The sequence below is a fragment of the Rhinolophus ferrumequinum genome, chromosome 4 (genome assembly GCF_004115265.2).
Source record: "Rhinolophus ferrumequinum isolate MPI-CBG mRhiFer1 chromosome 4, mRhiFer1_v1.p, whole genome shotgun sequence".
Classification (NCBI taxonomy): domain Eukaryota; kingdom Metazoa; phylum Chordata; class Mammalia; order Chiroptera; family Rhinolophidae; genus Rhinolophus; species Rhinolophus ferrumequinum.
The window spans coordinates 53,462,447-53,478,991 of NC_046287.1; the positions used below are offsets into that span (position 1 = coordinate 53,462,447).

Below are 16,545 nucleotides of genomic sequence, written 5' to 3' on the forward strand. Positions count from 1 at the left end.
ATTACCATATTACCAAAATTATACTTTTAGGAATTTATGACCGGGAAGTGATCAGAGAGGTGAACAAAAATATTTGTAATCATAAAAATGTGGAAGTGGCCTAAATACCAGTCAATAAACAACATGGAGATTAAAAGTACTAATACATAACTACATTTATGGACATTGAAATATATCCACATTATATCATTCAGTAAAAAAGCAGAATGTATCATGCAGTACCATATTTTTAAAGGCGTATGTACACGTGTGCTCATAATACAATTGTTAATTCTGATCATTTCTGAGTGGGTAATTGAAAAATTAGATAAGCTTTCTTTCTTCATGATATCTTTCTGCATTTTCTGTTGTTTTATAATCAGGAAAAATTAATCTAGTACAGAAAAAGACATGAAAACTTGAACAAACAAAACATTTCTCATTTTTAAAATTCATACACACAAAACCACTAAGCTAAGTTGTGTTTTTATTCACACGGAACATAAAGAATCTTAATTCCTTCTGAGTCCATAGCCCTTTATTTTAGAGAAAATTTCTAAGTGAACTACAAAATGAAGGTGAAAAACTCAAAATAATGCCACCATTTACCTTAAAACCCTCTCGGCCCGGGGCTCCTGGGTACCCTTTATCACCGGGAAACCCCTAAAATGAAACGAGGAGACGACAATAATCGTAAGCTAATGAAGGCAACAGACAGCTTTTTAAAATTACAGAGAAATACTTACTGGACTCCCTCTTTCTCCTTTTTCACCATCTTTTCCAGGTTTTCCCTGTACAATAAAGATTTAAAGATTAGTATTTCATAAATAATAATAGTAAATATGCTATAACACCAAGGCTCTGATTCAAATACAAGTTAATATATCATCTCTCGTAGGACACCTCCGTGTAAGTTGATGATACTACAATAACATGAAATAGAGTATACACTGAATAACTATGAAAAAGTTACAAAAGAAGAGGCCTTTTCAATTTTTAAAAAACGGAGGCAAATTGGCTCCAAATCGTCTAAAATATCCATTACATTTGGCAGCATAGCTAACACCAGAGAAGGTTCCCTACTGGCAAGTGTGTATTTGGTAGCTGACATGCAGATTAATTTGAACAGAACTTTCTGTGCATCATATCAGGTTAGAAACCAGAAATGCTCAGACTAAGTGGAAGCTGGGTGGGTATCCTGTCACCAGGATTCAGGGGGCAAGAAGCATCTGAGCATCTCAGCTCGAGGCTGTGCAGCCTGGGATCTGGGCAGAGCTCCGAGCTGGCCTGGGAAAGACAATGGCAAAGGGCACGGAGGGCTCTGAGCAAGTGGACAGGTGGCAATTAGTGGGAAGCCAGCAGGTGGGCAGGTCTTCAAAGACACTCCCCCCACCAGCCACTAACCCCAGGCCTGTCTTGAGGGGTATCATGTGAATAACAAAGGGCCTCAACCTTCGGGGGAGGTTTTTCAAATGGTGACAGCTCTCCTCATTCCTGCTCCCACAGGTTTCAGAAAAGCCCTTTAGGAGAGGAAAGGGAGAAACCAGGAAACCCCTACCAGTCTCTTCCATTCCTCTGTATCCCTAACCCTATGATTCTAGGAAAGAAAGGAAAATGATTTTACAATAAGGAATAAAAGAACTTTTAAAAGCACTTACTCGGGGCCCTGGTTTTCCAGGTTCACCTTTCTCTCCAACCCCTGGCATTCCCTTGAAAAAACAAAAAGAGAAAGAGTTAGAGTCATTCTTATATTGAAGTAAAATATTAAATTAAGTCAATATTACATTTAAGGTGAAATAAGCTTGTAACTTAAATCCAATACGTTACGGTCTTTCAGACAAAATAGTAATGATAGACAAGAATTTAGTACTGACCTGAAATCCAGGTTCACCTTTTTGACCCTAAAAGAATTTTAAAGAGAGAAAGAGATATCAGTACTATCTAACAACTACATCAATTTTTTCTAATATGCTACATTGAACATGTAAAAGGAAAAAAGAAAAGGAACGTTTTCCTGATATATTAACAAAGAAATTCACACTGGTCTCCAGCCTTCACATCCTCGCATTGACTAGATTGTGGATTTAAGAAAGGCAGTTAATTATGCTGGACCCATGGCAACTGTCACCTACTTCTACCCTCAGCTTGTCTCTCTCCTGCTGACTCAGCCCATTCTCACCTTGGGTGCATACGAACTTAGGTGAATCAGCCTCAACTCAGTCTTGCTCCGAACCAGTACCAGCTGCCTCTGCTCTCAGATGCTCATATTGTATATGATGGATAGTCTATAAATCTATTTTCCAGGTCAAGGGTAAATGTCACTGGAGAAACTGAATTTTGACCGGGTTTCTCTTTATACTTGGGAATTTGTTTAAAATTAGAAAGGCAGTACTCAGTGGACAAAGCCCTTTCATACCTTCTCTCCTTTAGTGGCAAAGTCTCCTTTTTCTTTAACTTGAGCTTGTCCTGGCACTCCTGGAGGTCCACTGACCCCCTGATCACCCTATAGATGCAAAAAATGGGAACTAGTTAGACATAAAAATAATTATACAAAGAAGAAAAATGCAGAGAGGGGGAACGTAAAATAAAACATTTTTTTAAAAGGTGTTATTATACTCCTTTCTAATCTAGCCTTGTCTCAACAGAAAATTGACTTTCAGTAGGAAGATGGCACAATAATTATATAAAGCCAGAAAGAGACTTTCACCTCTCAGGAGTCAGGAAAGCCACCGTCTCAAGTAATGACATTGTCACCTGAACATCTGTAGGACACATCAATGCATGTACGTATGTATAGACCATGCATATACATACATACAGTATATGTATACATACTAGGACACACTCATAAAACATATGCATATATACTGTCTTATTGCATTTTGACAGCATTGAGGAAAGAGGCACAAACTGCCTAATAGAGCCTGGGAGGAAGAATGTATCTAGTTAAACCAAAAATACAAGAACCATCAAGACTTGTCTCAGTCAGGCATCCTAACTGCTGGGTACAACTGGAAATACAGTGAGTCCTAACTATAGCACAATGAGTAAGGTCCAAAAAATTCAACTGCATAAATTTCAGGGTCACTTCACTGTGAGGTTTATGAAAAGACTGGGCCAAAATTTGGCGTGGAAAACAGAGGCCAACTGTTCAGTCCAGATCTGCCCTGGCCCTGACTGACTCGGGGCCCTCTGGTGGCCATTGTCTACAATAGCTTGACCATCCATAGAGAAGAACCGGGGCCCTGGGCAGATGCGGCCGTGAGTCCAAGAATCCGCACCTGGCTGGTGCCCATTTCATTGGTCTGATCCAGGGGAACTGGCAGAGCGATCACCATAGGATCAGAGACCCAGCGCTGGCCTCCCTTCCTCCCAAGATGAGGTCGCCTGCTCCGGTCCGTGCCTTCCTGCCTCCGCGGATCATTTCCTCCCAACTCTGGTGTGGTGGCCTTTGCCTTTGCAGGGTTTAATATAGTCACGCTACCAACAGTCAAGTCCTATTTGGACTCTTATAATAAAGTCTGGGTCTGGCTTGATCACTGCCTGAGAATATTGGGATGGAACTCTATGTACAGAGAACTGGAATTAATGGCCTCCTTATATTCTCTGCTGGTCAGATCACACGTAGAGCACTTTAGTGAATTCTAGCTGTGCATTTTAAGGAAAACACTAACAAATTCAAGAACATGCAGAGAACAGTAACTGGCATAAGGGCCCAAGAGTAGGTCCAGAGGTAGAATCTCTAGCATGCTCAGAACTGTGATTTTTAACATGAAAACACTCCAAAGCAACGTGTACGTACCTTGTCACCTTTTGGTCCTTGAAAACTTAAGCCCATTTGCCCCTGTTGATTGAAAATTAGGCTTCTATTAAAAGAGTTGTCAACTTTGCTCAAAATCATCTAACAAATATCACAAAATATGCAAATAAGATAGTAAATTTAAAGCAATAGCTGCATCCCACAACTACCATAAAATTTTCAAGAAAGTTGGTTTTTAAAGTATTATTGAAAAAGATGTCTTTTTTTAATTTAAGGTTTTTAAACTCTGGCTTTAAAAAACTAAGGGAAAGATCAGTGATTACAAAATAATGACTGTGGGGTAGCCAGATAGAAGAAAAGATTAATGAATTGATAGATCAGTCGACTGATCGATGATTTAGGTAGAGGAATAAATGGATAGGTGGACAGATAAATGTTAAATATACAGATAAAGAAATTACAGTTTTCCAAAACTTTTAAACAGAGACTTAAAAAATGAGTTATGGCAATTTCATGATAGTCTTTTACTAATGCCAAAGAAATTCAAATGACAAAAATCTTTACCTTTTCACCTGGAGGGCCAGGAGGACCTGGGGGACCCTGTAAAAGAGAGCATTTTTAAATAATATAATTCACAAGCCTGGTAAGCTTTAAATGCTTCTTCATAAGGAAGTTATCTTAAGATCCATGGTTAACATGACCATTTATTTGTTAATTTTTTTTTTCCTGTGCTCCAGAACTGTAAAACTTAGAAAGTAGCCAGAAAGTAGCCCTGGGGGATTATTAACAGGGACGTAAATACCTCAAAATCTTTGGCATTGCCCTGTGGAATCCATTGATCAAAGGACATGCCAGGCTGAGGACAATGGATGAAATCATCAGCCAAACTCTCTAGGAGCCTAGAGTTTCCAGTTTGGAAATGATGTTTGTTTACTTTGGATACAATTGTTTATCTTAAAAAATTGATTTCTTCAAGTGAGTAGACTGTAGCGAGGTCAAAAAAAAAACTTCTTGTGTTTGCAATAAAATTGCAGAATGCTTTTTATAATCATTTAAAAAGAAAAATTAGTCATTCTTTATATATATATGTATATGAATACACACACATATATAAATATTATATATTATATTTACATATATATTATATTATATATATTATATGTATATTTATATATATATATATATATATATATATATATATATATATATATCTGACAGTGATCACTACAAAAAGTGTAGTAACCATCTTGTTACTAGATTTTACTCATAAAAATAAGTCCATTTATTTACAAGAATATAAAAGAGGTTATCTTTGCAGGAATGGATAAAAGAAAAATTGCTGAATTTTACCCAGCCCCAAAAAGAGTAAATGTAAAAGATAAGCCTGAAAAATCTCTCAGGACTCTCGGGCAGGCTAGTGTGAGGATAACCAAGTCAGGTGCATTATTCATTCCTAATAAATCTGTCATTCCACAATTAAGTCTTGCTAATATTTACTCTCTTGTGATCCCAAAATTGTATGTGAAGCGATGACATCCTCCTTCTATTGAGAATTATCAGCTGTGAAGGAGACCAACGACAGCGCAGAGCCTCCTGGGATGTTATCTGTGGGTGCTCAGTTTGTAAAGTCTTAACAACAAATACACTGCAGCCTCTGTGCTGCGGCCTGGTCTGTGTCCACCACCCCCAACAGAGCAGAGCCTCTGGTATGACGATATTTCTACAAGTCCATCTCCAGGGCAGAGCCTGCCTTGTCCATCTTGAACTTGACCTCTTCAGGCCATGGCACCACTGGCCCCTCAAGTAATGAAGATGTTGTCTGTTTTGGGATGTCTTGGCACGAAGTACTATTATGATCCTCTTCCTACAGCGCTGGGAATATGTGGACCAGAAGTGCCAGCCAAATATTTTCCTAAGAAATTACTTTATTCTCCCAATCCAAATTGAGAAAGATCACCACTGTGTAAAGTTTTCATTAAATGTTATTTATTTCACACCTCAACATGCTTGATCTTTGAATGACTGCCTCAGAGACATAACCCCAAGCTTACCGGTGGTCCGGTGTATCCTGGAGGGCCAATGGGACCTTGTAGCCCTGGCAATCCTGGTAAGCCCTATAATGCATTCAGAAAGGAAAGAGTTAAAATGCCAACCAGGAGGAGATTGTGCATGTGGTTATAGTTACTTAGCAAATGCTTACTGGTGTTCCAGGGGATCCAGGAAATCCTCTTTCACCTTTCAACAGGGTCCCAGGCACATGGCCCAGGATTTCACCAGGATCCCCCTGTGGGATAAAAAAATAAGAAAAAGTTGCAAACACTGATATTTATGTAAAGAAACTTAAGACCTATCAAATAGTACGCAGGCAGTATGGAACTAGCCCACGTCTGGGATTCAGACTCTCTCTAAGCTTGAAATAAATAGACTGAATGTCAACCCCGTTCAGTGCTACTAACTTAATGACCAGCATTCAGTGCTGCATAGTCAACGCAGTTACAACCAGGACTGAACATATGGACGGCTAAGTGAAAGGATCTATGACACGTCCATGGGACCGTCCCACACAAAGAGACATTCTAGACCAAGGCCAGTCTCTGGTTGAAAGTCTGTGTGATCACAGGCTGTTCTCATAAAATATGGGATATCTCTTAAGAAAAGACCCAAGACGAGCAGTTTTATAAAGGCAAGGTGTGATGGTAAATTTCATGTGTCAACTTGGCCAGGCTGCAGTACCCAGAAACTTGCTTAAACACCAGTCTGCGTGTCACTGTGAAGATATTCCTAAAATGAGATTAACATTTAAATCAGAAGACTGTGAGTAACCCAGATTAGCCTCCATAATGGGATTGGGGCTCATCCTATCAGTTGAAGGCCTTAAGAGAGAAAAAGACTTGACTCCCAGGAAGAAGAAAGAATTCTGCCTACAACAGCTTTCAAACTGGAACTGCAACATCAGCTGCTCCCTAGACCTGTATCCTGCCGTCCTGTCCTGCAGATTTTCAACTTTCTCCCCCGCCCCCAAACACACTATTGATTCTGTCTCTCTGCAGAACACTGACTAAAACACAGGGCTCTCACCAGGAGCTCTCATTTCTTAAGTGTTCTTAAACACAGGGACACATGAACACTCAACCTCATTCAAATATGAGGCTGTCTCCAGCATAGCTCTTCAAGAACGGGAAGCATCCCTTTCATAGGACTGTTCTGAACGCCAGATGCCCCCGCCCCCTGATCTGTTCTACAGCACAGCGAGTCACACTTTGAGGTCACACCGATAAGAGCCACTGAGCCCTATGACAGCACTGCCCTGCCTGGGAAAGACTAAAAGGTTAATTGCTATAAAATTTAAGAGGTTCCTTGGGAGCTGAGTTCTCCTCTCTTTGCTCCCCAATTCACAGTGAAGAATGCTGGAGTAGCTGGCACAGAGCTGAGTGCATGGATGAATTCATGGCTGCATTTACTCACTGAGCAGACATGGATGAAGGATCTGCCAGCCACTGTTCTAGGTGGCAGGTCAGGGGCAAGGATGGGACACATTGGAGAAAAAAATCTGGATGTGAAAATGACAGGACTTTATGATTAAGAGAGAGACAGAGATAGATGGGAAGAGAGAGAAAAGAAAAGAAAAAAAGGAAGAAAAGGAGGGAGGGAGGGAGGCAGGGAGGGAAGGAGGAAGGGAGGGAAGCAAAGAGGGATAGAAGAAGGGAGGGAGGGAGGGAGGGAGGAAGGAAGGAAGGAAGGAAGGAAGGAAGGAAGGAAGGAAGGAAGGAAGGAAAGAAGGAAGGCAAGAAGGAAGGAAATTAATCATATGCAAATTTCCCATAGTAAAAACAACCAATAAAAATGAATGCCTCCTGGGTTCCTGGATGGATGCCTAGGTGGTAATCTTGCCCTAATTAGCTAAGTACACAGAGGATCGGTTTAGGAGGGAAGTGGCAGGTTCTGTCCTGGAAGTGTTGGCCAGTGGTGCCTGTGGGACACCAGGCTGGGGGTTGGTGAGCAACAATGACTGGGCCAAGAGAAGAAGAGAGAACCTAGGCTGTGCGCCTGGAAGCAGGGCCCACAGCAGACACCTTGCCCCATGGACAGGAAGGAAAATGACCAGTGATCAACATGGGTGTACCCACCAGGTCTTCTTCCAGGTACCCTATAAGGGTGGATGAAGAAAGTCCCCTTCACTGATAGTGGGGACAGAATTAGGTGCCACAGCAGGGAGGGACTCAGGGTTTCTTTCCCCACCATGCATACAGGGCCCTCCCGCCCCCACCCCCACCTTGATATAAGGAAAAATCAAGCTGAAAATGGCTATGGATTGGCTGAGCATGAAGGGGCCAAGACACCATGGATCTAACCTATGGCAACTGGGGGGTTTCTTGTAGTAATTATAGAATTAATAATAGAGTGACTCCAGATTAAAGGCAACATGGAAAAATGGCTGTATTTAAGTAAAACCATAAAGATTAAATAGGATACCAATTTGAGTCCTTTTGGGTGGGACTGTGCTTATGTCCTGTGGTTCTGGAAAAGGAGCGTCATCATTGAGCTATCTATGCAGCAATCTGAACTGGACTTGCATCTGTTAATATTTACCATCACACCATGCTTCCTATTACTGTTTATTTTCTATTACAAAATTGTACCTAGTGCCTAAACTTCAGATTCAAAAATTTAAGTTTGTGTATATGACATACATGCACTTTTAAGCAGCAGGGTTTAGACAAATATGTTAATAGGCAATTGACCCACCAAAGTGATTTCAAGTAGATATGTTTTTATGGCATCTGTTTTAAACAGACTCCTGTAATGAATCCAATAAAATAACACAATGTACCTTCATTCCTGGTAACCCTGGTGGTCCCTAAAAAAGAAAAGGTTGGTATTAGTATTGTTTTTCACAAAACATCATTAGCATTAAGATATAAGTATGAAAAAAAAGAAAAGGAAAGGAAATGGAATGAGAGAAATGATAACTGAAGAAAAGAATTCTGAGTTAAACAACGCCATACTCACGGGATTTCCAGTGAATCCAGGTAAACCTGGGGGCCCCAGAGGCCCTCGTTCACCCTGAGAGGACATCAGACAATCATTCATGACTACAGTGCAAGGCAAACAGGACCTCCCTCCAGACGCTCCCATCAGTTACTCTACCCTACCCTTCAGGGATACCTTATTTGTTGGTTAAAATTATTTCCTAAAAAGTGTTACAAGCTATACGGCTGAGTGCTGCTTCAAAATAGAAGAAACATAGTTGAGAATATAATTAATAGGGACAAGGATTAATAATAGTATTTTCTTATTTAATTTAGTAATAGATTATAGGTAAGAAACATAGTATTTAAAGAAATTTTAGGGTAAAATTATACCAAAAACAGGCACGATTATGTCATTCTTGAACGTTAAATATGGGAAAACTATTTGCTAATCAAATAACGAAAGCTTTAAGACAAGTCACTTCCAATTGTGGCAAGTAAAACAATGTTCACCGAACAACTCTGCCTGACTCCTCGATATGCAAAGTTAGATAAACAAGCTCAAAGCAGGAAAGGGTCTCGGTTCTACATTTACCTTTGTCCCGTTGCATCCTGGAATACCTGGAGGACCTGGTGGACCATCTTGGCCAGGAATACCCTGCAATTAACAAAGCAAAAAAGTAGCCAAAGTAGAAAAATCACCTGATAGGGCCATCACGCATGTCAAATGTCTCACAAAGGAAGCAGATGCATTATATACACATACCGGAAGTCCTGGGTTTCCAGGATAACCCGATGCTCCGGGAGGTCCCTGTAAGGATGAAAATGAAAGAGTTCCCAGTGAGACCGGGGGAACCTCAGGTAGTCCCACTGCACGTCCCAGCTGTTGGCGATCAGAATATCCACACTAAGGACCTTCTTCCGGCGAGGCAGCTGAGGGCCCAGCCCCGAGACGCAGATCACCTAGGCTGTCAAAACCTATTCTACATCAAAAGCTGTTCATTAATTACTTTTACTACTATACTTCTAAAAATCAAGGCTGCACATGCACAAAATAACTGTCCTCATTTCATCCTTTGTAATTTCTAGGTGAAAGTATATATGTATACATATTTCATATTAAAATCTCAAACAGTCGGGAAGAAGAATGTATGGGATAAATCGTTCATTGGGGGAAGAGAATCCAAAGTTATTTCTGGTTAAAATCCATATCTTTTCCATCCAGACGGTTACAATGCTATTTCCTCTCTTCTGCCCCAAGGACTTATATGAGTGCCAACAAATGCACACGCAGGTCACTGTCCCACTTCCCTTTCAACTAAGTTGAAACAACAGAATGAAACCTTTACACTTTACAGTGTCTTTCTATTTTGCTACCTTCAAGAGTTGTTTTCGAAGGTCTTCATTTTTGCATTTCCCTGGAATGGGAGTAGCAAAGAACGTAAAGAGTAGGAAGAAGAAAGAGCACGTTTAGCTCTGAAAATACTATCAGTTTTCACACTAAATAAAGACATCCTCTTCAACGACTTGCAGACATATCACCCCCTCCCAAATTAAAATATATCTACAAGGATCCCTGAGGAATGACAAATGGGAGAACAGAAGTGTAAAAAGAATAAAAAGTAAAGTAGCCCCGCTTATGCACAGTTCCAGTCTCAAGGACTGGAAGTCAAGAACGATGAGCCCCGGCCCTTGTAAGACTTTACACTCACCACACGCACTGAGTTCTGAGGAGGAGAGGCAGACGGAAGGGGACAAAGAGGAAGCAGAGGAAGGGAAGGAAGCCCCCTCAGGATTGTTTGGAAGCAGGAGAGGTGGGATGGAAAGCGCCCCCCTCATTTGAGAAGCAATGCAACATCAGATCCCACCCACAGTCATTACCAATGTAAGCGACAATCGTACTCACTCTTGTGCCTTTTGTTCCTGGCAATCCTGGTTCTCCAGTATCACCCTGGAACAAAACAGAGACGCCATTATGATCACTCATGATAACAAGAATACAGATCACCGTGAGTTCACACCCCCACAGCCCCCCACCACACACAGCCAAGCTTACCTTTTGTCCCGGTGGGCCCTGTGGCCCCTCAGGTCCTTGCATTCCCGGAAACCCAATTACACCTTGCAACCCTGGGAGGCCTCTTTCGCCCTGCAGAGGAGGAAGGAGCAAGTCAGACAAAAGTCAGGTTGAAAGAAATCGAGGAAATGAATCAGTAATCAGCCTCTCTATGCACCATCCAATGTTCACAAGTCTATAGTGACCGTCTGAAAATAGACGCTGAAACGAATTCCTATGTCAGGCAGTTTTCTCTACTATTTTTAAAAGCTCTGTGAGGGCAGGAATGTGATACCTGGCACAATGCTTTTTATATACTACATTGCAAATGCTAAATGATTTGTTGGATAAATAAAATAATGGATAGTTGGGGATTTTTTCTTTTTTACTGAATTGACTATAATCTCATTCAATTTGTGGAATCTTGTTATCAGTAGTCAGTCCTAGCTCTGAGATTTTGTGAGCAGACCATCAGTTAAGTTTTTTTCCTTTAGATACCTTTAGCATCTGTAGGCAGAGCTCACAGTGTTTCAGCAGGATGCTGAGACATCTCTATGCCACCAACAGTCTGATCATGGGCTTTCATAAGTGTCTTTAAACAGTGGTGGGTGTTTTTTTGTTGTTTGTTTATTTGTTTGTTTTTTGCAAAGGTTGGATCAAAGCTTAATTACGGTCTCTGCCCTCGTGGAGCAAAATGAAACAGCATTATTTTTAAAACAATAAATATTATTCAGGGTACACACACATGGCTATCATATATTCCAAAAGGAAAAGGAATGCTCAGAAAGATTTTGTGGGATTCTGAGCCTTAAGCTGGCCCATTAAAGGATGAGTGCAAAATAAATAGGTACAGAGAAGGGAGAAGGAAACTGAGGCTGGATGACAGCAGACGGTGGTGAGGATGGACCTGTAGGCCAAGAGAGCCCAAGAAAGTAACAAGGAGAAATACAACTGGGGCAAGAACATGGAGGAACGTGGCATTAATGTTTGGTCCTAGAAATATGATTTCTTCTATGAGCATCCGCGAGCCAGTGTCCTGATTGAACGCTATTTGAGGAAGGCTGCCATATTTAGATTGCTGATATAAAATCACCCATTATCATGATAAGAAATCAAGAAAATCTTTTTTTTTTTTTTTTTTTTTTTTTTTACAGTATGTGGACTTAAATGCAATCTTACAACACAAACTGGGCAGATTAAATAACCATCGTTAGCTGATTTTAAAAAGCAGACGGGACTTTAGAGATTACAGGCAGAATTTTTTAGTGCCCAGGACTTCTCTCACAGTTGTATTAATTCAAAGTAAAAATAAACTGCCAAGCTATACATCACATAACATAAACATTTACCCTACCCCCAGAATAGCACATTACCAGGAATTACTTAAAAATTTTTCATGGTTGTGAAAACGAAAAGAGACAGAGCAAGAACTTTCAAATTCGTCCTTCTTTCCAAACCCCTCAGCCAGTCCTGATACTTGCTGGTGAAAAACTGCCTGTTGGATTTTCAGAAAAGCGGAAATGTGGTTCTGGACTTGGGACCCCAACCACGGGGCTTCCATGCATTGTAGGTTTAATGAGAAGTGTAAGTCAGGAGTCCAGAAACAGCGTGTGAATAAATGCGGAGGAGATTATTTCAAGTCCAGAGGATATGATAAAATAGTAAACAGATTAAAGACAACTAAGCTCTACAGTTTGGCAAAACCCTTTGGACCAGCAGCATCCAGAGAATCTACGAGAAAAAAACAGATGTTGATATTGGTAAAGCCCTCAACATAGGATTTGACACAGAATGCTGGCTCCTCCATCCTGAGGCCTGTGGCAGCTGAGAAAGAAAAACATTCTCAGATCAAGACTTGATCAAATGTAAAGCTACTTAAATAAATCCACTCTTAACCGAAAACAATAACAACGGGATACAACTGCAGAAAATACTGATGACAGCGATATAGTGCACCTCTTGTCATATTAACCTCTTCCCTTTTATTCACATGTGGGAAAATTCCACCCAAAATAGAATACAGCTGAACTTCAAACAGTTGCCTAAAAAAAAAAAAAATTAATGAACATTGAGTTGCATACCGCCCATGTAACCTAACGTGAGCTAGGAAGGAAACGTGAAAGGCACGTCAACATAAAAGTTTTCTAATGCATGTGGTGGAGTATTTTTAGAACTTAGTGGATATCAGCAGTATCGTGATGAGACCCAGTACAGATAAGATTTTATAATTCTCATTTTAATCATGGAATGCATTTTAATCATGGAGGCCAAGAGCCAGATTAGTTGATTTCTACAAGTTTCTCACTGAGTCAGCTCCAAATCCAAAAATAGAAATGAGGTCAGCCTCCACCACAGCCCTAGTGTTTTTTCTAGGTCACTAGAGCAAGCCGGTTCCCAGCAAAATATTAAACAATTTACCAACATTAAGTTAGCCCCTTTTATGTCCATTTCACAGATAAGGACATTAGGATTCCGATGCTTAACTGACTCATCACATGTCACTGAGTGTCCCCTGTGCATGCTCCTGGGAACAGAATACAGAAATTTGAATTCCTAGTCCTTGCTTTCACCTCAAGAATACATTCTTTCCCATATGTCACTGGAATACTTAAGCAATCCATATATCCCAAGGGTTTTGAAATTACGTAGCTAAAAAGGAAGTGACTCCTTCGTCAGCATGGTTCTTGCCATCTTCCACATTTTTTTTTTTTAACTTTCCTACTCTTTTGTTCAGACCTAAGTGCAGCACATGAATCATCTAATGTCCTGTACCTTGTCACAGTTACTGTGGACACCAGAGCAGAGCAAACAGAGAGGACAAGCACTCAAACAGCTATACAATTAGCTGGCAAACTGCATGAGGGCCACATTGTATGAGGGCCACATCATCCCTCCGAGCTTTTAACAAATTTCCACCAGGGCTATAGGAAGAACAAAGCGCTGGACGTGTGGGCAAAGGTTTTTGGTGCCAGTAGTGTCTAAGCCAGACTTTGCGGCAGCAACAAGTGATACTACAATTGTGACCAGCTGGAGCTCAAGGAAGAATGTGAACAGTGAAAATACCTGAGAAACAGACCCCTTAGTCATCTATTTCCCCTGATGTGCTAAAGGAAAGGTCCAGTGGACATGAAGGCCACATAATTCATTGCAGACAGAAATGAAACCCACAACCACTGTTGTCACAGCAATGAAAATTTTAAAAGAGGGAAAGAAAAGGGAAGCTTGTACCATATTACACAAATAGTTTTGGTGCAATTGCATTTCATAGTTTTATTCTTGAATGTCAGTGCAATGCATTGCACTAATCAAAAAAAAATAAAATTAATTTTATATACCAACAACAGAAGTGATTATCACTGTATCCTCAGATGGTGAAATTCAGAATTTAAGGAGGAAGAACAAACTGCCATCATCTATGACGGTGAAAGAATACAGCCACGGAGAATAATCTTGGCATCAAAATTAGCCATTCTAAATTAGGCATGAAATAGAGTTTCACGCATGGTGCAACTTAAAAATGTTGTCTAATATATTATCTAAAGCAATGACATACTTTTTAAAAATTCATAAAATATGGGAGAAACAAGTTCTGTTATAATACCCAAGTATTTCCCAACCTTTTGACATGCTAATGGAAGGAAGTTCATGACAGAAATCAAACGGTCGACTCTAACCCCCTTCTAAGCTAAGTCAGAAATACAAATACAAATAAGCCAGCAGGATGGCTGAAGTTGAAATATTGTGAAGCTTCTAACTTTGAAAGATAATATAAATACCAACAATAAAAACTGAAGTTTCCACAAAACCTGAGTTATCTAGAATAAGCAGTCCTCAAAACCCTTACTATCAGAGGCCAAATGACGCCTGTTTCAGTGGTCGGCATGAGATCACGATCTTCTAGTCAAATTTAAAATTTTTCACATTTAAAATAATATGACCATAGAACTTTCCAATGGACTGAAGTACAAGCAAAAACACTGCCAGGATGCTGGGCTTCCTCATGGGCAGACCGACTGTGAAAGGGCAGAGTCATCTCCCCGTGCTTGGGTTCATCCATTAGAAAGCAGGACAAACCTAACAACTTAACTGGACCAACTTTGCCATTGAGTTTCCACCCTTTAGAATTGAGTACTTTAATGGCAAGGATAGTCTTTTATTCATTCACAGCATTTGGCACAAACTTTGAATTCAATAAAAGTTGATGAATGGATGATGAACCCACCAATAGCATACCATGATACTTAGCGTGAAGTAGGATTCTACCGATGGATCCTCAACACTTTGAAACACAGCAACATACGGTTACTGAGCGGGAAGGGATCCCAGATCGCCCTTCCCCAGTCTAAAGCCCTGTAGGCACCATTCAAGACTGGCCAACGTATGCACCACTGGCCAAAGAAGCAACAGGAAGAGAAAGTCATGGTCAGGACATGACTCTGGATCAGCTGTTTCTTTCTGTCATCTGGTGCCTTGAGATTTTGATTTCCAAACAAGGCTGCAAATAACTGAGGGAATGAAAGCATTTACATTTTTAGCCAGAGCTCAACAAGCATTCGGAGATGAGGAAACAATTTAGAATGACGGGTCACAGTCAATGGGTGACTGCGGAAATAAGCCCCAAATTCCACAAGTCCAATTCCTTGAATCCAACGACAATCAGACATCTGCACAACCATTTCCTGAATACCAGTCGTGCTGGGAAAGTGGTGGGAAGGCTACGATCAGTATCACGGGGTCATGGAAAAGCTCTGTGACGAGGCCCCACTGGGAGCTCCATCCACGCCACAAAGCTTGACATTATGGCAGAAATATTTCCATTGATGCAGAGGAGAGGAGAGGAAAGGAAATGCACAACTGCAACCCGAAAGGTCCAGTTTTCCTCAAGGGAAAACAAGAATACTGATTCTCCTTGGCGCTATGAGATATATAACTAGATTCTTAAAAAAATGCATGTATGTTAACTTAAAGTACACCACATTTCTTTAATGAATGAAATATAACGCTAAAGACAGTTTCATGTAACCACTCTATAATTACTATTGTTTCTTGCACTTCACATTTTAATATTAAAGGAGGAAAGAGTAAAATAATCATGCACAAAAAGCATGGCTACAAATCTTTATCTTCTTCCCAAAATGCTCATTTTCTCTCTCGAGCCTTGGTGACGTGTAGCTTAAGACAGTCCAATTAGGCATCTTTACATCGTGGCTCTCCATCAAATATGTGGGTATATGTTAAGAGCTTTAGCAGTTATATATGGAGTGGGGAGAAAAGAGGAGCATTTAAGAGATTGTTCCTAGAAATGACATTTGCATCTTTACCAATTCAAAGGACGAGAAGAATCAGAAAAGCATTAAAAAGGGGGAGGGGGAACCTCCCTAATCTTCGTGTACTATAAGATCCCTCCTTTTTTCTAGGAGCCTTCGGGACCCATCGTGCCTCTTCTAAACCGCGGGTATTGGTTTGGGCAAGCAGACCCCCCTAGCCTCTCTTCACATGCGCCTCAGGATTCCTCCCTGTGACCATCTTCACGCTCGTTGTGACTTGCTCCTGAGACGTCTGAAGCTGCAGATGACCAGGTTTGTATGAAAAATGGGACAGACATAAGTGCTGACATTTGGAAATGGAAGTTAGGCTGGAGGTAAAGGAAGTAGATCGAAAAGGCCTTTCTCTCTCTGCCCAAGCCTGGACTGCAGATTTTACACTACACTTTCTGCCTCGGAGTTTTTGAGTAGAGAATCCCAAGCCCTGTGGATAAGATTCATCTCATGGATGAGGTGGAC

At 40.7% G+C, this 16,545-nt stretch overlaps 1 protein-coding gene across 1 annotated transcript in view; it reads right to left on the reverse strand.

The window, feature by feature from the left end:
* The window catches only part of COL4A1 (collagen type IV alpha 1 chain), a 147,169-nt gene that overhangs the window by 46,933 nt on the left and 83,691 nt on the right, over positions 1 to 16,545 (reverse strand). Inside the window, exons 3-17 of the mRNA XM_033105156.1 lie at positions 10,766 to 10,855; positions 10,616 to 10,660; positions 9,476 to 9,520; positions 9,305 to 9,367; positions 8,750 to 8,803; positions 8,571 to 8,597; positions 5,940 to 6,023; positions 5,791 to 5,853; positions 4,304 to 4,339; positions 3,782 to 3,823; positions 2,396 to 2,482; positions 1,854 to 1,880; positions 1,638 to 1,688; positions 726 to 770; positions 589 to 642 (exon numbers count right to left, since the gene is read on the reverse strand). Of these exons, the coding sequence (XP_032961047.1) occupies positions 589 to 642; positions 726 to 770; positions 1,638 to 1,688; positions 1,854 to 1,880; positions 2,396 to 2,482; positions 3,782 to 3,823; positions 4,304 to 4,339; positions 5,791 to 5,853; positions 5,940 to 6,023; positions 8,571 to 8,597; positions 8,750 to 8,803; positions 9,305 to 9,367; positions 9,476 to 9,520; positions 10,616 to 10,660; positions 10,766 to 10,855 (813 nt within the window). The remainder of the gene's footprint in view (positions 1 to 588; positions 643 to 725; positions 771 to 1,637; positions 1,689 to 1,853; positions 1,881 to 2,395; positions 2,483 to 3,781; positions 3,824 to 4,303; positions 4,340 to 5,790; positions 5,854 to 5,939; positions 6,024 to 8,570; positions 8,598 to 8,749; positions 8,804 to 9,304; positions 9,368 to 9,475; positions 9,521 to 10,615; positions 10,661 to 10,765; positions 10,856 to 16,545) is intronic.